General features: G+C 57.1%; 5 protein-coding genes across 5 annotated transcripts; 3 read left to right on the plus strand and 2 right to left on the minus strand.

Moving 5' to 3' along the window:
* Positions 1-1,457: 1,457 nt before the first annotated feature.
* Positions 1,458-4,900, minus strand: GUITHDRAFT_100014 (hypothetical protein; the record flags this gene model as incomplete). The annotated part of the gene is made up of 14 exons (XM_005841461.1): positions 1,458-2,327; positions 2,467-2,574; positions 2,730-2,774; positions 2,834-2,923; positions 2,975-3,154; positions 3,274-3,381; positions 3,428-3,532; positions 3,582-3,695; positions 3,754-3,879; positions 3,930-4,031; positions 4,078-4,168; positions 4,217-4,287; positions 4,340-4,648; positions 4,700-4,900. 14 exons carry the CDS (start codon positions 4,898-4,900, stop codon positions 1,458-1,460), a joined length of 2,520 nt encoding a protein of 839 aa, XP_005841518.1.
* A 1,774-nt stretch (positions 4,901-6,674) lies between these two features.
* GUITHDRAFT_100015 (hypothetical protein) lies at positions 6,675-9,175 on the minus strand (the record flags this gene model as incomplete). Its single annotated transcript, XM_005841462.1, has 14 exons — positions 6,675-6,725; positions 6,787-6,861; positions 6,914-6,994; positions 7,048-7,134; positions 7,185-7,482; positions 7,546-7,665; positions 7,713-8,161; positions 8,212-8,331; positions 8,403-8,455; positions 8,512-8,566; positions 8,622-8,789; positions 8,839-8,922; positions 8,978-9,019; positions 9,065-9,175. The coding sequence occupies 14 exons, from the start codon at positions 9,173-9,175 to the stop codon at positions 6,675-6,677; spliced, it is 1,794 nt and encodes a 597-aa protein (XP_005841519.1).
* A 1,246-nt stretch (positions 9,176-10,421) lies between these two features.
* On the plus strand, positions 10,422-15,030 carry GUITHDRAFT_100016 (hypothetical protein; the record flags this gene model as incomplete). The annotated part of the gene is made up of 9 exons (XM_005841463.1): positions 10,422-11,118; positions 11,162-11,415; positions 11,774-13,044; positions 13,154-13,532; positions 13,679-14,233; positions 14,286-14,441; positions 14,506-14,624; positions 14,677-14,787; positions 14,850-15,030. 9 exons carry the CDS (start codon positions 10,422-10,424, stop codon positions 15,028-15,030), a joined length of 3,723 nt encoding a protein of 1,240 aa, XP_005841520.1.
* An 800-nt stretch (positions 15,031-15,830) lies between these two features.
* On the plus strand, positions 15,831-16,434 carry GUITHDRAFT_50334 (hypothetical protein; the record flags this gene model as incomplete). Its single annotated transcript, XM_005841464.1, has 3 exons — positions 15,831-15,965; positions 16,010-16,318; positions 16,339-16,434. Coding segments are annotated over 3 exons (540 nt in total), but the record flags the coding sequence as incomplete, so codon positions are not given.
* A 443-nt stretch (positions 16,435-16,877) lies between these two features.
* Positions 16,878-17,829, plus strand: GUITHDRAFT_160694 (hypothetical protein; the record flags this gene model as incomplete). Its single annotated transcript, XM_005841465.1, has 3 exons — positions 16,878-17,053; positions 17,099-17,508; positions 17,560-17,829. Exons 1-3 carry the CDS (start codon positions 16,891-16,893, stop codon positions 17,827-17,829), a joined length of 843 nt encoding a protein of 280 aa, XP_005841522.1. The 5' UTR covers positions 16,878-16,890.
* Positions 17,830-20,741: the final 2,912 nt, after the last annotated feature.

The following is a 20,741-nucleotide window of genomic DNA, read 5'->3' on the forward strand; positions in this document are numbered from 1 at the left end:
TGCTCCACCCTGATCTTCTTCCTCTCTCCTTCATCGTTGCACGCCTGCTCTCTTCCCCTCGCTCCCCTCTGCCTCCCCCCCCCCCCCCCCCCCCTTCCCCCACCCCCACTCACTCCCTCTCCCCCCTTCTTCCTCCCTCTTCCCCTGCTGCTCCCTCTGCACGCTATTTCCAACCTCCGTCCCCCTCTCCCTCCTCCTCCTCCGTCCTCGTTGACTGACCATCCCCTCAGCTCCCTGACGAAAACTTCACCATCGAGATCGGGGAGCGGCCGCTGGTCTGCTGCTGTGCGAGGAGGACAGTGAGCTTCGGTCCTCCCAGCTCCTCGGGCACGCCCCTGCGAGTAGTGGCAGGTGGGATGAAGAAAGGAGAAGAGGGAGAGGGAGCGAGTGGGGGAAACGACAGGAGAGAGGGGGGTTGAGAGGGACTAGAGACAAGGGAAGGAGGAAGCAGAGAGGAGGAGGAGGAGGAGGAGGAGGAGGAGACGTGGGAAAGAAAAGCAAGAAGGGGGAGTAAACAAGAGGATCAGGAGGAGTGGGGAAGGAAGAGGGAGGCAGGTGGTTTGTGACATTTCAGCAGGAGGAAGTCCGGGCATTCAAGCCAACACAAGTTTAGTGATGGCTGTGGCCTCGTCTGTGTGCTCAGGTCCACTCCTCCTCCTCATCTTCCTCCTCCTTTTCTTCCTTTCCCCTGTCTCTCCCCCCCCCCCCCCTCCTCCTCCTCCATGCTCCAGTCTTCTTCCTTGCTCTCCTGCCCCTGCCCCCTCCCCCTTCTGCCGCAACTCTTCCCCCACTGTCTCCTCCCGTCCTCCTCTTCTCCCTCATCCTCCTCCTTTCCTCCACGTTCTCCTCCGCCTCCGCTGACGCTCGTCAGCAGAGCCTGTCCTCGTGCTCTCCAAGGGGCGGGAAGGAGAGAGTCCCCGTCACTCCCTCACCCTCACTGTCCTCACGGACAGGCCAGTAGCTGCCCAGCAGATCTTTCTCAACGACCGCGGACTCTTCGTGCTCGAGAAGGTTCCTTCCCCTTCTTTCCTGCCTGCCTGCCTGCCTGCCTGCCTGCCTGCCTGTGTATTTCTTTCCTCTCATCTGCTCCTATCATCACACTTGGTTTCCTCCCATCTCCTTCGTCTCCTTTCTCCCTCCTCCTGACCAAACTGAGCAGGACGGCTGGTACATTCTGCAGCTCGACGGAACGTTCTATCCGTCGGCCTCGCTCACTATCCCACCCTTCTCTCTCGGAGCAACCTGATCATCAACAGCGAGATTCTCCTTCTCAACCAGCTCGCCCCAACCCTCCTCTCTCTCTCACTCACTCACACACACTCTCTCTCTCCTTATCTATCTCTCTCTCTCCTTCTCTCCTACTCTGCCTCCTTCCCTCCTCTCTCCACTCTCCCACTCGGTCTTATTCTTTCACTCACGTTAATTTTACATCTCCTTAACTTCACAAATATTCACATTCACGTCTCCCCCGCCACTCTGTTCTTTGTCATCCGCAGGATCTCCCGCATTGTCAGTTGCTTCCCGTCCCCGAACTCCTTCAGCTGCATCGGCCGGTTGTCGATCGCGTTCACCCTGTCGATCTCCTCCTCCCTCCTCCCCCCGCGAGGGAACAAGAACCCGCCCATCGCCATGGCCAGAGCCGAGATGAAGTTCCTCCCTCCCGCCTCCCGCGGAGCAGCAGCAGATACGCTGCTTGCGCTCGCAGGCTCGCTCCGATCTTTTACCACCTCCTCCTTCCTGCTCTCCTTCGGCTCCTCCTTCGCCTCCTTGACCCCGTTCACCGCAGCTTTCTCTTCCCCCTGCGCTGCCGACTGCACTGCCGGAGACGGCGTCGCCCCGTTACTTCCTCGCATAGCAGACGCCGCCTTCAAGACGCCGTTCTTTCCTTGGTGAGCAGCAGGAGCGGCACGTGCAGGAGCAGAAGCGGGAGGCTGGAGAAGCTTGTTCTCCGTCACCAGGGTTCCTCCCAGCCTGTATGCTCCCCCAAGGAAGGGAATGAGCGAAAGCTCAAGGAGGAGGATGCCAGCGTTCTTGGCGTACTCGTTCCTCCCCATCTTGCCCACTGCCTTCTGCTGCTGCTTCTCCCCTCCCTCCTTCCTGCCGAAGATGCTGGACCCGATGGCACTGAAGAGGTTCTGCAGCCCGTTCCGGCGATCCTTTCCTCCCATCATCTTGGAGAACACCTGCCTGCTCTGCTTGTCCGCAAGCTGCTGCTGCGCTCGCAGCTTCACCTGCAGCTTCTTGGCTGCCGTGTTGTTGGGCTCGAGCTCGAGACACTTCTTCACGTCGTGGTTCGCCTCCACCAGGTTCCCCAGCTTCAAGTTCGCCTGCCAACCGCTTGTCACGTGGCACGAAGGAAGTGAAGTGAAGGCGAGAAGTTCGAGGATAAAATGAAAGGACGGGCCGGGGCTGAGGGGGATGGGGAGAGGAGGGAGAGGAGGAGGTGGTAGGCAGGAAGAGCACTACCTGGCCGCGTCGGAAGAGAGCCTTAACACATGAAGCTTTGATATTCAGCGCAGCGTCGCACTCGGCGATCACGTTCCTGTAGTCGAAGTCTCCTCTAGCGAGCTGCCTCTGCAGGACAAGCAGTAAGTACAAGTCCTGGCCTCAACTCCTCCTCCCCATCCCTTCCCCTGTTTCCCGACCCGCCTTCTTTCTCCTCTTCTCTCCGCCGAAGTCTGCCCCTCTTCACTTACGTAGCAAGCTGCTCGGTTGAGATGTACTATTACAAGCATGTCGGATGCATCCTGGTGATCCTTGACGGTCTTAAGAGCCTGATCCAACAAGGTGAGAATCATGAATCTCCTCTTCCCCCTCCTCTCCTTATACTCACATCGAAGGAAAGGTCATACTTGATGAGCGCCTCCTGCGTCCTGTTGTTCTTGATGAGCTCATTTCCCCACTGCTTGCGGATCCTCGCAGCCTGCCGACATCGTCATCATCCCTTCAGCTCTTCGAGGGGGAGACGCCGGACCTGGAGCCTCTCCTGCAGAGTGAGCTTGTAGGAGCGCGCGACCGAGTGGACGACGACTTCCCAGGTAACGTCCTGCTGGAGGTACTGGCCGAAGGGGAACCGCATCATGTCATCTACTGAGTGCTCCCTTCCAACAAAGATCCTCGCTCGCTGCCCCTCTTTCACAAAGGAGAGAGCGTTCTGCAAGCAAACGTGTCAGAACCCTCACCTTCCACGATCCCATCCCATCCCATCCCATCAAAGTTACTGATCCTCGCTCCCCTCCCACCACTCTTCCCCCCCGTCTCTCTTCGTCCCACCTCAATCGTCTCCGGCAGGTCTCGGTTCCCGATCACGACGTCCGTCAGGTTGGTGAGCGGGTAGAAGACATAACCAGAAGAGTCGATGCCCTCCAACGAGATGTTCACCTGCTCTGACATCAGCTCGGGAAATCTTCACCATCCTCCTCGTCACCTTGCAGCAATCCTTGCAGGACGGACAGTAGGGCTGTCTCGGCTGACCGAGGCAGGTCACCACCAGACTCCCGTCTCCGAACATGTCGTGCACAGAGTTCCAATTCTTCCGCTCAAGTCAGCAAGGGACCGAGTCGCCAGCGAGCAAGCAAGACCTTCAAGATGATCTCGAACTGCACAGTAGCGTTGGGAGGGACAAGAGGATGGTAGCCCATGGAGCCGTAGGCATACTCAGGCGCTAGCTTCACAAGGTACCTGCCCCCTTGCACCTGGCGTTCCCACACTGTCAGGACGTCCCATCCTCCCATCCCCGCCAGCTCGTCTCACCGCTTCCCTCGTCAGCACCTCCTCGAGTCCTTCCACGAGGTTCTGCTCGCCAAGTCGGACCCACTGAAACCCGTCACTCGCTGCAAACACGATCCCATTGTACATGCCACGGTACATGATGAGAACCTGGGACGACAGGGTTACTTTGACTTCCCCTCGCTCCCGTAGCCACTAACATCATCGTTGATGTCTGGATGCCTCCAGCCCATGGCAGCATCCACGTGATCCTTCTGATTGTAGGAGATGAGGATCCCACCGTCGTTGTTCAGGTCCTTCTCCTGCCATGGCGTTAGGAAGCGCCGCAGGAGGAATCGGGCGCCTCACATTCCACCGCAGCAGCTCAAGCTCGAACATCAAGGTGGAGTTGGGAGGGATCTCGTTCCCATTGTACAGCTTCCGTCCCTTTGCTCCATAGCTGCGACAGGATCAGCATCTCCACTGGGACAGCACTATCGCCACTCACGCGTAGTCGCTCCTCACAAGCACTCTTGCCCTCTCCTTCCTCTTCATTGTGCGGGCTGCGATGTCCCAGCCCTGCATCCTCCGTCAGCCTCTCTCAAGGAGCCGGGGAGGAAACTCTGTCAACCTTGATGGTGTTTCCGGACCCCAGCACAAACGAGCGAGGGTACTGCAAGGATTCTCCAGCCATGCTCGTATCGAACTGGAATCCTAAGCATGCAGGTGAGCTGGTGCACTCACAGGACACGATCGAACAAGCAAGGTAGCAACAAACAACCACAGCCTCACTCCACAGCTTCATCATATCAAGATCTAGCTCAGTACCGCTGATGTTCTTCCCCTGCACGATGGTCGTCCCGTTGTCGAAGCAGGCAAGGGAGCCGTTGAAGTACACGAACAGCTCGTCCCCGTTCACCGGCATCTCGTTGTGCACACCCTGCCATCCACCAGGTGAGGAAGGCGCAACGTGAGCAGCAGCAACCCTCACCTCACTGACGATCAACTTTCGCACTCCACCGTCCCCAGTGATGTCCCGCGCTCCCTTCATGACCTCCAGGTCATACACGCTCCCTCCCCTCATGACTGACAACGCCTTGGGCACATCGTGCACCGCAAGCTTGTAGTTGAGAAATCTATTCCGATTCCCGATGAGCCGATTGGCATTGTACCGGGGTTGACTCTGCTCCATCGCAATTGCATTACAACAGAGAACGGCGAGAACGTAAGCAACAGCCAGGTCTCGCGTCTTCATCCTTCAGGAGGCTCGGCTCCCACTGGTGTTGAGGGACAGGGACGATGTCGACAGGGATTGCGCTGCCTCTTTGTTACTTCAGATCTGCACAAGAAGTGTAAAGAATGGTTCGCTGATCACATAGAGAGGAAAGAATGACAAAGATAAACGTAGGTATATTTCATTCCTTGTCAGATTCATGCAGCGTTTGCATAGCATGGCACTTTCCAACGACATTTTCTCATTTATCAAGCATGTATCTCCTATTCTTAGAAAACACAATGTATCATGTCTGTACATTGCTGTACAGACCTATTTTCGACCCGTCGTCTGCTTTTGAACCTCAGAAAGTGACATCTCAGCTTATCAAATCAGCCCACTCTAACCTTACTATATCGAAGAGTATACATGTCAGTTGTCACCATCTTCTGCGTCTTGCGCTCCCTCCTTCTCGTCATTCTTGCACTTCTACATTCCCGACTACAGTAGGACTCCTTGTTACGATCCTGCTTCAGACCTATCGACGTCCTACTGCAGTACTCCTGTGACCTGCCTCTGGTCCTCGAGGCAGCTCTCTACGTTGTCAAGATCCTCTACCTCCTCCTGAGCCCTGTGCCACCTCCTCCTTCCAGCCATACTGCATCTGCAGATCACTGCGCCATAAGCTTCCATCGGGGGCTGAAGGAGGGGGTCGATTTCCGATAAGGAGTCCCTCATCAGGGGTAGGGTGGGGTCCAACATCCATACACATAGGGGTACTGTTGGGGGGAAATGGGGGTACGGGTTCAAATCTAATAAAAGAGAAAAGGGATTGGTGAAGCAGGGGGTCATTGCTCCTCGGATTTGACTTAAATATGGGTGGGGTGGTTGAGCTCAACTAGGATACCTCAACCGGTTTAGTTAGAAAGAAGTACCCCCTACCCTGATTTTGAATACTTGACCACCCACCTATTCGAGAGCTTCATTCACCCCACCCCCCGTGCTTCATCACCCACTCGATACCCAGACTCCCAGATGGATTATGGAGTCAGGTGGATGAAGGGGGTGGTATTGCGTGAATCATGTGGGTAGTAAGGGGATAAACTGGGGGTAGGGGTATAGAAATCAGGGGTAGTATGGACCCCATCCAACTTCGGCTGTAAAACAACGATCGAGGGTTTGTTTTACAGGAAGCGACGTGAATGAGGGCGATGATGCTCAAAATTTGTGACCGACCGCCGCTGAGCGTCTGATCGGGGGCCTCTGGCAAGGACTGACAAGCCTTGAAGGCCACTCATTTTAAAGGCCCTATTATTTAGCGGCCCTGAGATTTCAGGCCGCGTGGCCAGGCACGGCGGCGACCGGCCTCGGGGCGGCCTCGGATGACCGAGTCCGATCCGCACCGTCCGCCGGAATGATTCGAGTCCCGGTCCCGGCCCGGACGCGCAGTGCGCAGGCGCAGTGGCGGACTCACGCGGCGTCACCCCGTGACCGTGCGTGATTGTTAGTGGTGAACATCGGATCTTGTGCCCGGGTTTGCCTTGGGGGGCCTCACTCTCTGGGACCCGGTGACCATAACCGGGCCATCATCCATGGCACAGCGGCCGGGTGCGGGGGCGCCCGCGGCCTGCTGAGGCCAGTGTGGCGGAGTGACTGATCCGATTCTCAGGCACTTCCGAGTTCCGAACCTCTGAGTCTATTACGAGAACCGTAAACACAAACCTCAACTGACTTCAGTAGCCAACGGCGCCGACTAGGAATCTTCAGCCTTCTGGAAGTCAATTCCATTGTGCATGTCCCAGCCCTGCATCATGAACAGTCCGTCACAGCCTGCTCCCACTGCATCTTTGTCGCATTGTACTGACCCGAACAATGGCGTCAGTGATGGGCTCGCCGTAGCGACTGAAGGGGTCCAATGGGTTACGATGCATAGCCACCAACTGCCATCCAAGTGTCACGCTGCAGGAGCCTACTATAAGCTATAGATCGGACCTGCTCAGGCAACTCTTCGTCTTCAAGCTCGCTTTGGAAGCCGAACGGGTCAGCCTTGCCGTTGAGAGACCCCTTGGCAATCTGAGCCTCCATGTCAGTTCTACTCCCATCCCCTTCCTCCCAGCTCGGCCCACCTGCTTCGTCAGAGGGTCGTCGTTCTTCGAGCATTTGCCTGGCGTGCAGTCTGGCTCCTTGCACGATGTTTCCCTGTGCTCGAGGACCTGCCATGTCCACGTCTCAGCCCTCCGACGCTCATGCCCTCGCCCTCTACCTCCTTGAACGGACATCGGCTGCACGTCCGCTTGCATCGCTCGACAAGTGGCGTTACCCTGGGGAACCCTTTCTTCCGGTCGTAGCGAGCTTCCAGTACTTCTTTCGTCGCCGTGTTCATGAGCTGTTTCTTCATCTGCCTGGTAGACGGGAAGGTATCCGAGGGGTACCCGAACGAGTCCTGCATGAAATCCGCTGCGTCTCCCCACACCATCTTGCGCAGCTCAGGATCTAGTGGAGACTTGACATCGGAGCCGTACTCCGAGTGAGCAAACTGAAGCATCCGCTGGTCCTGCAGCCTGAAGAGCAGCGAAAAGTCGTCAGTTCGACACGAAACCGTCCTGTCTCTTAGCCTCTAGTACCTCCTCTTATCCGCCGCAGACAGTCGGGCGTCCCTGCTGTAGAGCGGGCTGGTTCTATCTCGGTCAACGTGTCCAAAGAACGCTCCTGCCTCCGACAACGGAGACCCGTGCCTCGAATTCCTATGCCCATGTCTCAGTCTCGACCGGCTGGTAACAAGGCAACGCACCGGGACCGGGGAGATCTGTATCTGTCACCAGTGCCGTCTCTGTACTGCGGATCGAAGCCTGAGATCCAGTTGTCTCCAAGGTCAGCTCCATCCTTATGAGGATAACGCTGCGGGACAGTGTTGTAAATGTTGGGCTCGTATCCATATCTCCTGTCACGAGCTTCTCGCTCATAGCTGTAGTCGCTTGACTTGCGAAGGTCTCTCTCGTAGTCGGCTATTTCCCTTTGCTTTTGTTTCTTCCAGCGGTCACACTCGTCTGGATCAGGCTTGGTGGTACAAGATGGGGGAGGATTGTCGAAGTTGGGTCGTCGCCTCGCTATATCATTCGGATCGTTCCTACCTGATTTGTCACCATCATAGTCGTAACTCCCATATTTTCTCCTTCTGTATCGTTGCGATTGGTAGTCATCATCGTCATAATACCCACCCCATAACGTGCTCCTGTGACTCTACCATGTAGTTCAAATCAGCCTGATTCTTCCGCCAACTTCCTTCTTACCTTCTTCGTCGATTTCACTGGTAACTTCATGTGCTTTGAATCCATCTTTTCCTTGAAAGATACCTTTTCCATCTCTCGATCTACGCGACTCGCGCCAGCCTTGCTTTTCACGCCAGTCCCCTGCTCCCCTTAGCCAGTCAGCTCCCATGATTTGTTGCATGTACTGTATGACGTCGATCCACACCTCTTACCTCATGGGTCTGCTTAACGAGCATCTGCGCTCTGCGAATCTCTGCTCTCAGCTCTGCAAGTCCCCCGTAAGGCTCTCGCCCCTCTCATTTCCTCCCTTCCCGCCTCTACCGTCCATATCGGCCTGCCGCTGGGATCGCTCGTCCTCGACCTTGGCCTTGAGAGTCTGCGCCTCCCATCCGCTTACGAACGACTACACTCCCTCCTGCTCTTCTTCTTACCGACACAACGAGCTCTGCCTTCTTCATCTTCCCGACATCCGACTCCTCCTGAGATTTTTCGCTGTTGATCCTTCCTTGGATCACTCTCAGCGTGTGGTCCTCGCTCCGAAGCCTGCTGCTCGCTCCACTCTTGGGAGGAGCAGCGCTCAGGTGTGGAGGAGCAGCGCTCTGCATGCACAGCATCATCCCCCCCCCAAATTGCTATGCACGGTCTTACCCTTTGCCTCGACGGCTTAGGAGCAATCTCCGTGAGAAGCTTGTTTGCATATGCAACGTCCGCCTCAAGCCCCGCTATATCCGACTGTTCACCAACCATCGCACGTCAGCTCTCCCGCGTGCTCTACTATGGTTGTTACCGGTGCATTGAGACGTAAGAGCGATACTCGCCCGCTCACATGCTGTGTGAGATGTCAGCACGCACATCCGAGGCGAGCGTGTCTCACCGTTTGTTGCCAGCCGAGGATGCAGAGCACCGCAAGAGAGCAGGCGAGCAAGCTCAGCACTAGGTGATGGCGGGAAGCTCGGAGCCTGCTGGGAGGGAAGCGGCCGGGCATGATCCTTGCAGGGGTCTCAAGAGCTTCTTCCCACGGGCGACCCCCCCCCTGCAATCATGTACTTACCAGTGAGACGTAATAAAGATTGGCTTTGCTGTGATGTCGATGGTTATCTCGACAGGTTTCTACCTTACAGAATGAGGGCCATTTGAAGCCTCGATCAACTCTTCCTCAGTCACAGTCATTACATCTGCCTGAATCAGTCTCTAAATCATGACAAATCATCGCAGAAGCCTTTCAATGTTGACTAGCATTGCCCAATCAACCATGGCTCCAAGTTTTTTATCTCAACAGCTCTTCCTACCACATCATGTGAAGCTCCTTCTTCTGACTGGAATGCTATCTCACTGCCAAGTCAATGCAGCCGCCGCTGCTTCCCCTAAGTTGCTCTGTTCCTTCGCCATGTTTGAAACCATTCGGACTTCCCGGCTCGATACCGAGGAGTCACTTTCCTATCACCCACCCCACCCCCTCCGAAAGTCACTTTCGGTACTCAAGACCGCCCCTCATCACGAAGTTACAGCCTTATATATATATAATTTCAGGTACTATATGCTTCTTTTTTTTACTATCAATACTACCACTAAAACCTGTGAAGTACTACCTCATCTGTACCGGATTGACTCATAATGGTAATAATTCATAGTTCAGTACACTTTCAAGTATGCGATGGGGGTCAGTCACCGAACGAATTTTCTTCAGTGGCCCGTGACAAGGGGAGGCCTAGTGACTTTGAGTAAAGAGGAGTGATGCACACAAGGCCCCGTCGCGGCTCCGGCGGAGGAGCCGCCCGGGGGGCTGCTCCGGGCCGCTAGGCTGGGCTCCGCCGGGCCCATACTACTTGAATTTTTAACTTAACTTTGAGTAAAGACTTGAATACTCGGTGACCGACGCATGTTTTGCAGGCTCGGAGCACTGGAAACTGCACTGAGCAGCACTGAGCACAAAGGAAGATCCGAGGGCATCGTGATCGGATGCCGAAAGGCAGTTTCGGCTTCCCCATGATCATCGCCACTGAGTGCACGGACGGCCGGGCGGGCGGTCCGATCGGGACGGTCGGATCCGGGGAGTCCGGCGGGCCCGGGGGTCGGACGTCGGAGTGCACCTGGGCCCGGCCAGCTATATCACTACTTCAGTCGGAGCGAAGACGGGAAAATGAAGGGACAAGAGGAGCAAGTGAAGCGAGGGAAGGAGGAGAGGGACAGTGAAGGGAACTAGAGACGAGAGGAGAGGCTCCCCGAGGCGAATGGCAGAGGGACCGCTGATCCGCTGGAGGGAGCAGCAGCTTCTCACGAGATGGAGAGGAGAAGGAGGGAATCCAGGACTGGGCGAGAGGAGCGATGGGGCCTCTACCAAGAATGACTTCGATGCCTTCATGATACTCCTGGAGATGATGATGCAGGAACGCGACCATGACAAGAGGCTCTCGTTGATTCAGCGATACCTCCTCGTTGCCTCTTCTTACCGCAAGTCCACGCCTCTCCGGTCTACGGAAGGCCTGGCAAAGATGTTTCATGACGTCCTGGTGAAAGCCGAGTCGGTCGTTCAAGACTTCATCCAGGCCGAAGAAGCTCGTGATGCTGATCGCGAGGCTGCCAGTCTTCAGAACACACCCAAGGACAGGTATGCGAGTTTGATGAGGAGAATCGCGGTGGCGAACGAAACGTCCAACGCATGCAACATGGCCTTGCACCAGTGCAGGCAGGAGCTGGACAGACTCGTTGAGAGGGAAAAGTATCTTGACGCGGCAAAGGACGATGGACGTCTGCCAGAGGCCTTGAGCGAGAGAGAGGCCGTCCTACTCCAACTCGAGTCGCGGCTGAAGGAGTATAAGAAATGTTTGTTGGAGGCAGGAGGGTTGGAGGACAAACGGGAGGTGTTGGAGTATCTTGCCCGATGTGATATCGAACACCTTCTGAGAGACTTCCTTACTTATTCCCCGAGTATGTCATGCAGAGGTGCGATAGTACCTTACGTGTCTTTCAGATCCGGGAGACGTGACGTCGACGGAGCTGCTTGGGGAGCTCCAGCAAGCGGGCGACAAGGGCGGTTCACGAGACCAAGGCGCAGACAACAGGAAGAGAGAGATGAAGGAGCTGTTGGAGGAGACAGAGCGACTTGAACGAGAGTACCTCCAACGCCATGCTGGAGAGAAGGATTGGAGGGAGTGCACTGTCCGATTGCAGATGCAAGATCAGGAGCACGTAGAGCAAGCTTCTGCCGAGCGAGTGATGCAGCAGGTAAGGAGAGATGTCTCGAAGGCGCTCAGGTGCCGCCAATCAAAGGTCTGCTGCCATCTCAATCATTTTTTCCATCGGGTTCATGTCCTTGTATCCAGGTCACGGTTGTGAGCTGCGACTTTGCTCCGTGCGTCGTGACCGTCCGGTTGGCTGAGGGGGTGTATGCGGACGTTCGCTCTCCTCTCGAAGCAGGGCGAGAACTTGCAAACCAGGTGCTAATTCATCTTATGCTGCTTCTTTCTGCCTGCCTTGTTGATCCTTGCGCGCTGTTCCTATTCAGCTTTCACTATTTCTTGACCCCGTAAAGCTCTCCCTCTCCCTTCGGTGGTTGTTTTCTTGTTCCTCATGTGCGTTGAAGGTACATGATGTCAACTCTCCCTTGCGACAGGGGAGATGCAGTAGCCTCTGCACATCAGTGACGGTCGTGGAGGACGACAGACCGCAGGACGTCCAACAGCCGGCAGCTGGTCAGATTCCAATCCAGTCTGCCATTGCGCTTGCGATGGAGAATGGCCTGAGTGAGAAGCTGGCAAGGAAAGTCTTGGAAGAGATCAACCCGAAAAAGGAGCCATACCTCGATGCCCAACTGGTTCAGCGAGTTATCAAGAAGAGCGGCACAGTGCCGGTCGCCTCCTTCCCCCCTTACCGCTCCTCCCAGGTCGACAGGAGCCGGTTAGGGAGGAGTGGGATCGGCCTCCTGCTCCGCAAGGACAAGGACAGTGGTGCTCTGTTCGTGAGGGAGGTTATGCCAGGATCCCCAGCTGATGGAGTGGTGAATGGGGAGAGGACGGGAGAGGGGCTGTTGCCTGGGCAGCGAGTCTGCTCGTTGGAGGACGTTCCCAGCGAGGAGCTGAGCGAGGAGAGAGCTCACCTTATCACCCTGGGCCATTCCGGGCAGGAGTGCAAGGTAGTCGTAATGGGAGAAGAGGGAGAGGAGGTAAGGTACTTCCCGAGGGCCATGGGGTATGACACGTTGGAGCTGTGGGGGAAATCCGACGACCTGCTCGTGAGCTCGACAAGAAGGAGCATGGGGATGTTGAGGGCTGGAGGGGAGGAGGGGGAGAAGGAGGACGTTGGGATCAGGGTGAGGCGGGAGGAGGAGGGATTCATCGTGACTGAGCTTCTAGCGGGCTCGCCCGCTGCTCTTTGCCAGCGCATTCAGGTCGGAGACCGTTTGCTCCTCATCGACGATGACGTCCTTGCCCTCTGCAATGTTGAGGAGGTCCAAGAGATGCTCCGAGGAGCGCGAGGGACCAGGGTCAGCGTGACCGTCTCCTCCAACGAGGAGGATGTCAGTCGTCAGACTGTCCGTGTGATCGAGCTGGAGCGGGGCCATGCCGCGGCGGCGGATGGTCATGCGGAGTCAGCGAGCATGCAAGAAGCTTCATCCCGTGATGGGGAGGGCAAGGAAGAAGAGGAGAAGGAGGCAGCGATCGATTCAAGAGTGCATGCTGGCCAGCCGCAAATGAGCTGGACGGCTGATGGGGAGAGGCAAGGGCAGGCTGGTCTACCTCAGACCCTCTCAGCGGCCCTAGGAGCAGGGCAAACTAATCACATGATGAGGAGGACCGAGGATGAAGATGAGGATGAGGATGAGGATGAGGTTTCTGACAGCGTCTTCAACAACAGGTTTCTATGCTCACACCTCTTCTTTGTTGGTTTCTGCTTTCTGTCCTCCTCTCTTTCTCCCTCTCCCTCCCTCTTGATTTGTCGCTCCCTCTCTCACCTCTATGCCCAGGGATGTCCCCCTGGAGGACGAAGAATGTACCACAGCCGAGGACCTGCGAAGATTGCTGCGCGCGATGCGATCAGGGGCGAAGAGGGAGGATGAGGTTGTCTGCTGCGCGATTTCACATGCAACCTTCACGCTCGACGACCTGCTTTCAAGCTTCTCAGTCAGGATGCGATCAACTCGGCGACTGGAAGAGGAGGGAGAGGATGAGAAGTACGTCCTTGCCCATATCCGCCTTGTGCGCAGCTGGAGGGTCGCCATTTCGCTTCAGGGGCAGAAGAGCATGAGCGACGTTCCCTTCCTTGGGGTCTATGCGGTGGACATTCGTGAAGGAGACCTCTCCGTTCGAATAGTCTCCCTGGAGGAAAAAACTCTCATCGAGCAGGTGGAAGAGGAGAGGGGCGATGAGGAGAATAGGAGAGAGGGTGGAGAGAGGAAGGAGAACAGAGAGAGGATGTGCGGCTGGTGGAGAAGGAGCGGGGGATTGAGTTGTGGAGGGAGATTGCTTGAATTTTCTGACATGGCTGCAAGGCGGTCGATGACCTGAAGGAACAACTGGAAGCGATGGACTTGAGATCGTCTGCCTCGCCGGAGGGGATGGAGAGAACCTGCGTCAAGATCGCGTCCTTCATCGTCCACGAGTCCTCCGCCATGTCCCGAGGGGAGACGAGCAGGCAAGACTTCCAGCACAAATGCCTGAGCTGGCTGAGGACGGACGAGGCCGTACAGCGGCTGAGGAGCTCGAGCAAGGACGGGTGGATTGTCGTCGGAGAGTTCAAGAAGATGCTCCTGCACTACGACAGGATGGCGCTCTGGAGCGAGCAGACGCTGCCTGCAGGTCTCAGCAAGAAGCTCCTGTACACGAGGAACAAGCTTGCGCTGTTGCGCTGGTTCGCGCATCCCCCGCAACCAGAGGAGCAGGTGTTGTTCCTGGATCCCGCGCAGGTGCGGGGCTTCCCTCCCCTCGACATGCCGACCAAGTTGGAGGAGGGAGAGTCCTCGTCGTCCTCCCCCTCCTCCATCGCACCCAAGTACTTCATCTTCCCGGTGTTAGTCTGTGTCAACTCGTGCGAGTTTGACAGGGAGGTGAGAAATTCTTGCAGCCCTCCCCAGCTGACTCCGAGCTGTCGCCTTGCAGCGGAAGGGCCCGAGGATCAGGGTCTCCAAGACAGGCTACAAGGCCATCTGCAACATCTCCCAGCAGCTGGGCGGGCAGAGCCTTCGGTCCTCCCTCCCCATGGCCATCGAGCTGAGCAGCGTTGGCCGCTCCTCCTCCTTCCTCCACTACATGGAGGTAACAGCCCCTTTCTCTTTCGCTCCTCTCTCCTGCGCCTTCAGTGCCATGATCGCTTCTCCAGGTCCTCGTCCTTGGGTCGGTTTATGGCATGTCGGTGGGGATCGTGTCGGGCGAGACTGAGGACCTCTCCACCTGGTTCCCAGCAAACTCCCTCCGGCTGGAGTACGACGGGGCTGTAAGGTGCTGGAGCCTGCAGTCGCGCTCGCCTCCTCCTCCTCCTCACTCCCCGCAGGGGCAACGGGATCTTCCTCAAGCACTCCACGGCACAGGGGAAAGAGGGGCTCAGCTTCGACGACGGCGACCGGGTGGGCGTCTTCCTTGATCTCCTGACGAACAAGATCGGGTGAGGGGAGGGAGGGAGAGGGAGAGGCGACGAGGGAGTTGGGCCTGAGCTGAAGGGGGCAGGTGGACAAAGAACGGCAAGCTGGTTATGACGAGAGAGCGGCTCCCGCTCCTCCATCCTCTAGCTGGGGACCTCAGGTTCATGGTCTCTTGCCGCACGGGAGGATTCGAGATGAGCCAACGGCAGTCAGCGTACGACAACTTGCTCAAGGTGAAGCCCCTCTTACTGCCGCTCTTAGCCTGACAGCCGGGCCTGTGCAGGCGGTTGACATGAGGGAGTGGGCGAGGAGGGGAGGGCGGCGATGCTGGTTGCCCATCACAGAAGGATGAGCAGCTCTGTTGAATTCTGGGTCACAACTCTGAGATTAACCCGTACCTGTAACTAGCTAGTAACAGTACTACACGGAGCCTCTAGCCTGACTCTTACTGATTGCTTGAACATCCTGACTGAGTTGGATCACCCAGTGAGACCGTCGCATACAGCGTCACAGGCTTGCAGGAGGCCTGGCAGCACCTAGCAGTGGCGGCGGGGCTGCTGCCGGGGCCGGCCCTGGCCCAGTGGGGCCGGCCCCGGCCAGAGTCCGAGGGCAGTCCGAGGGGCCTAGAGGGGATGAGGGGCCACTCGTTCGCTTCGCTCCTCCCCTCTTCCCCTAGTCCTGCAAGCGCCGCCATGTACTGGCGCGTCAGATGAGCGCGCTGCTGACCTCGCTCATCATCGCCACAACAGCAAGGTACTCTCACAGCGCGTTCGCTGTAGGCTGCAGCTCCTTCGAAGGTTTCAGGACAGAGTTGAGCAGGACAAGGCTGAACAGACCTCTGACGAGGCTAGCAATGAGTACCAGGAGCAGGAGGCAGGCCGAGGCTCCGAAAGAGCAGGAGGCTGTCCCGAAGAAGGAGCCTGTCTCGAAGAAGGAGCCTGTCTCGAAGAAGGAGCCTGTCTCGAAGAAGGAGCCTGTCCCGAAGAAGGAGCCTGTCTCGAAGAAGAGGGGAAAGGCAGTCAAGGAGGAGAAGGAAGACCATGAAACGACGACCAAAAGAAAAGTGGCGAAGACGGAAGCGAGCAAGGCAGAGGTGTGCGAGGCCAACACGACCTCGGGGTTCTGGCTGGTGAAGAGTGAGCCGGACGAATATTCCATCGAGGAGTTGAAGAGACAGCCTGACGGCATCGGCTTCTGGGATGTAAGGGCCATCAGATCGAGTCTTGGTACCTGACATGCTAGCAGGGAGTCAGGAACTACGTCGCCAGAAACAACATGCAGAAGATGAAGGTCGGGGACATGTGCTTCTACTACCACAGCAGCTGCAAGGTCCCCGGCATAGTCGGGCTGGCCAAGGTTGCCTCCACGGCTCGGGTTGACCCGACTGCGCTGGACCCGAAGCACAAGTACTACGATCCTAAGAGTGATCCTGCGAAGCCCAGGTGGTACGGGGTTGACCTGCAGTACGTGCGAGACTTCAAGAGGATGGTAACCCTGGCGGAGCTCAAGACTTACAGGTCAGGTGGAAGAGCAGCTGAGAACCTCGCTGACGTGGTTCCTACAGCAAGGGAGAGCTGGCCAGGATGGATCTGTTCAACAAGGCTCGGCTGAGCGTTCAGGCGGTCAGCAAGGATGAATGGGAGCACATCATGAGGTTGGAGGAGGAAGAGCCCGAGGATGATGCAGACGGTGCCAAGTGATAGGTGGGGAACGAACAGTCAGACTGCGCTGCGGGATGATCAGCAGTCACTAGTCTCTTTGCTGGTTGAGTTAGAAGTTAGTTGCTTCCAAGCCACTGCCAGTATATCCCGGTCAGTAGCGGTTTAGCGTCCCCAGTCCCTAGTAAACTGGCAACTCGGGCCTACTATGCTGATAAGACCGTGGCAGCGCGGCCGCGCGGCCGGGGCTCAGCCTTGAGCCCGATCGGACCGCCGGACTGGCTGGTGACGGCCCGTACGGTACTCGAGTGGGACTCCCGGCGAACTCAACCGTTAAACCGGGCCGGGCGCCGCCCGGCCCCCGGGCGGAAGTTTGCAACTTCACAGACGAAAGTTTCAATCAAGTTTGTATGGAAGTAGCCTTCAAAGTTTATAGTTGCCTCTTCGCCATTGGCAGGGCGATAAGGGATGGCGAATCAGCAGCTGCTCCCCTCGCGCCTCCTCCTCCTCTCCTGCATCGCTCTCGTCGCTCTCTTGTTCCTGGTACGACTCTCCAGTGTCAGTCGCCCCAGCTCGCTAGATGAGGTGTGGGTGCCAGTAGATCAAGTGCGCTCCTTCCGGCCGCTGCGAGGTATGCGAACACGTCTACTTGCGTATGGCTGATTGACCGTTGCAGGAGCTGAAGACTTCAACCTGATGACTTCTCACCTCAAGAGAGGCCTGCATGCTCTTCGATTTAACCCTCAACCCATGCTCAAGGCTCGAGTGGCCACCGCTCCATCCAACATAGATTATTTCTATGTCGATAGACCGCTGCAGCCCCCCAAGCAAGAAGCTCAGTACTTGGTGTGCCAGCAGAGCAAGGTAGACTACAACCGCCTTCTCCAAGCAGGTCAGATCAGCAAGGAAGAGCAGGAGCTCCATGAGATCTTCGACTACGTCGATTCAGACCACAGCGGGTGTGTCACTGGGTACGAACTCTACATGTTCAGCGTACAGCTCTCCAAGGTCTTGCCCCAGGACGAGTGCCTGTCCAACCCTGCATGCGGTCTCTCCTACTCCGATTGCGCTCAGATCATCCTGGCGGTACCATGAGAGCGATGCTGCCGTGGGCCGATGCTGACTTGCTTCTCACAGATGGACGCTGATGGAAACAACATGATCGACTTCTTTGAGCTGGAACAGTTCCTGATCTTGAAGACTGTGTTCGACTCTGTCGATCATGGTCACATCGGCACCATCAGCACAGGAGAGCTCTGTGAGGCCCTGATGAAGCTGGGAAGGCAGACCGCAGACTGCAGGGAGAGACTCATGTACAGTTGGGGAGGAGAGAAGAGATTTGATTTCATGGACTTCAAAAATTTCCTGGTGAATTCTGAGCCCGCCAAGAGCTCGATCGGGTTGTAGATGGAAGGGAGATGGAGGCGACAAGAGGTTTGCTCATTAGAATCTTATTTCAAACATGTTGGAGGCGATTTCAGAAGCGCGATATGTACAGTGATTGAAACATGTGACTTGCTAACATGGCTCGTCTAAGATGGCTGCTCGGGCGTACGATCGTTGGGTGTGGAGAGCGACGGGGACCAGGGAGGGAGGAAGATGCTGGGCGTGCGTCCTGAGGTCCTCCCTCAGCCTGTCCGCGTACGCCAAGAAAGGAGCAGAATCAGGGAAAGCCGCCTGCGGACTGGGAATCAGAGGAGGAGCTGAAGGGAGAATGAAGGAGAATGAGAAGGAACATTGGAGCAGGAGGAGCCAAAGGAAGGACAGAGGAGGGAAGAGGAGGGGAGGAGGAAAGGAGGAGGAGGAGAGAGAGAGAAGCCAGAAGGTAGAAGAAGAAGACAGTACCATCTTGACGCGCATGGATCCCTCCAGCGCCACCCGAGCTTGTGAGCCGTCAAGCTCTACGGATGCCTGAGAGAGAACGATCAGTGGGGAGAAACCGGAAGGAAGGAGGAGACAGGTAGGAGGGGAAGGAGGAGGAGTCAGGTAACAGGTCAAGGAGGAAGGGAACGCGACGAGGGCAAGAGCCATGGCGAGGAGGAGGGAAGAGCACCGTGACAGACAAGCTGAGTTCCTCATGCCGCAGCCTTCTCGTCCAAACCTCTTCCCTGATGTTGGAAGGAGAGTCTTGAGACTTGCTGCTTGCAGGCAGCTCGTGGCGGAACAGGACATAGGAGGCATCCTGTGCTGCAGTCAGCGACGCACCATCTCTGTCCTCCTCCCCTACTCACCTTCTCTTCGTCGTACTTCACTCCCCCCGCAGCAGGGATCGCACGTCCTGCGACGTTGACGCTGATGCGAGCGAACCGAAAGCCCCACACCGACAGCCGCACCCACACACTGCGCGAAGACTGAGGAGAGGGGAGAGCGGGGAGGGAGGAGGGAGGAGGGAGGAGGGAGGAGGGAGGAGGGAGGAGGGAGGAGGGAGGAGGGAGGAGGGAGGAGGGAGGGAAGTGGGAAGAGGAGGGTTTTCATAGATCGGGATCTATGGAGGTAGCACACACCATGATCCTTGCGGGGCGTAGAAAGTTCCTTTCTCATCCCTGAAAGTAGCAACCCCAAGAGCATCCGCTACCTGCCTCACCCTCACTCCTCGCCCATGTACTGCTCTCCCTCATTCTCCCTCCCCCTCCCCTCTCCCCTCGTTGTGCTCCATCACCAACACCATCATCACCACCTCCTCCTTCACCACCAGCTCCTTCTCTCACCTGCCATTCCACCAGGAGCGCTTCGGGTGCCAGCAGCTCGGCGAGGACGCGGTAGTAGTCTCGGGCGTTGCCAATGTGCCTGATGCTATCCCTTCTCATCTCCAAAAGCTCCTCGACCTTGAAGCACTCTCAGTTCCTTTGCTGGAGGAGGAAAAAGGAGATGGGAGAGGATTCGGTCAGAGAAGGAGGGGAAGGAGGAGCTGAGGTGTGTCGAGCATCGCTGTACCATCACGATCCTCTCTTCGAAACTCTTCGCTCCTCTCTCCACAGAGCTCCTGTACGACCCCTGCTGTGAAGGAGCCGGGCTCCGCCCTCCAACGCTCTTCGCCTCCCGCCTCCTGCTCGCTCCCTCAGCAGCGGCGACCCTCCCGCTCAGCTGAGAGAGGTTCTGATGCAGGACGTTCGAGAGCCTCGAGAGCCTCTTCCTCAGGTCTGCCTGCTGCTGCTCCCTCCTCCCATACCCTCTCGAGAAGAAGGAGTCCCGCAGCACACTCAGCCTCTGATCCTCCAGCAGATCGTGAGGCTTCGCCAGGGCCCGCACAGCGTTCCTCTTCCGTAGAAGGGCGTACTCCACCCCTCCTACCTCGATCACCAGCTCCATGTCAGCCTTCTTGCCCTCCTCCTCCTTCTCCTCTCCTCCTCCTCCTCCTCCTCCTGGGTTCTTCGAGCGAGTGAACTTGTCCACGGTGTCAAACACTGCCTGCTCGTAACGAGTCAGGACAAGGGTCTTCTTCCTCTCTCTCTCCATCGCTCGCAGGCCAGCAGTCAACCCACGCATGCACGCGTCGAGTTGTTGTCCAGAGAGAGAGAAGGAGTGTTGCTGCCCTGCCTTCCCCTCCAGCGTCTTGAGGAACTGCAGGCAAGCTTTGACCTCCTCTTCCTCGTCTCCTTGCGCCTCGCTCTGGGAGAGGAAAGAAGCTTCAATCCATCCGTCATCCCCCGTCCGCTCGTTCATCGTCTCCTCCTTGTCCTCCTCTCCGCTCGACTCGATCGTGCTCTCCAGCACTTGGTGCCCCCTCTCCCTGTCTTTCCCTGTCGTCTGCAGCTGAGCTGCGCGCGCAGCCTGAAAGGAGGAGGGGGAGGCGCGTGAGGAAGGGCTCGAGGTCGGAAACTCCTTGGGCAGGAAACGATCCGCCATGGCGAGCGGGTCGATCTCGGACCTCCTGCTCTTGGTCGGCGTCTGTGTTGGAGTCTTTCTTTCCAGAGAGGAGGATAGCAGCTTGCTGCCCGACAAGTCGGCGGCGGCGGCGGCGGCAGCAGCAGCGGAGGAGGAGGAGGAGGGAGGAGCTCTGCTGTCGACTGTTGACTCGTTGGACAAGCGAAGGCCGGCCAGGAAGTCACGGAAATCAAACTTACCGCTCTAGAGCAATGTCAGGATGGGAGACAATAAGGGAAGGAGAAAGGAGGAAGGAGGAGGGGAAAGAGCGGGAGACAGGACAATGAAAGGTAGGAATGAGGCAAACAGGGAGTTGTGGAGGAGGTTGGGGGGGGGGGGGGGGGGGGGGCGCTTGCTCTCTGTGAATTTGCGCAGAGCAAAGGTGTTCTTGTATTTGTTCGTATTTTTCCTGTCTTCTATCATGATCGTACATTTGGGGGGGGGGGGGGGGGAAA

This window comes from Guillardia theta (genome assembly GCF_000315625.1).
Source record: "Guillardia theta CCMP2712 unplaced genomic scaffold GUITHscaffold_3, whole genome shotgun sequence".
Classification (NCBI taxonomy): Eukaryota; class Cryptophyceae; order Pyrenomonadales; family Geminigeraceae; genus Guillardia; species Guillardia theta.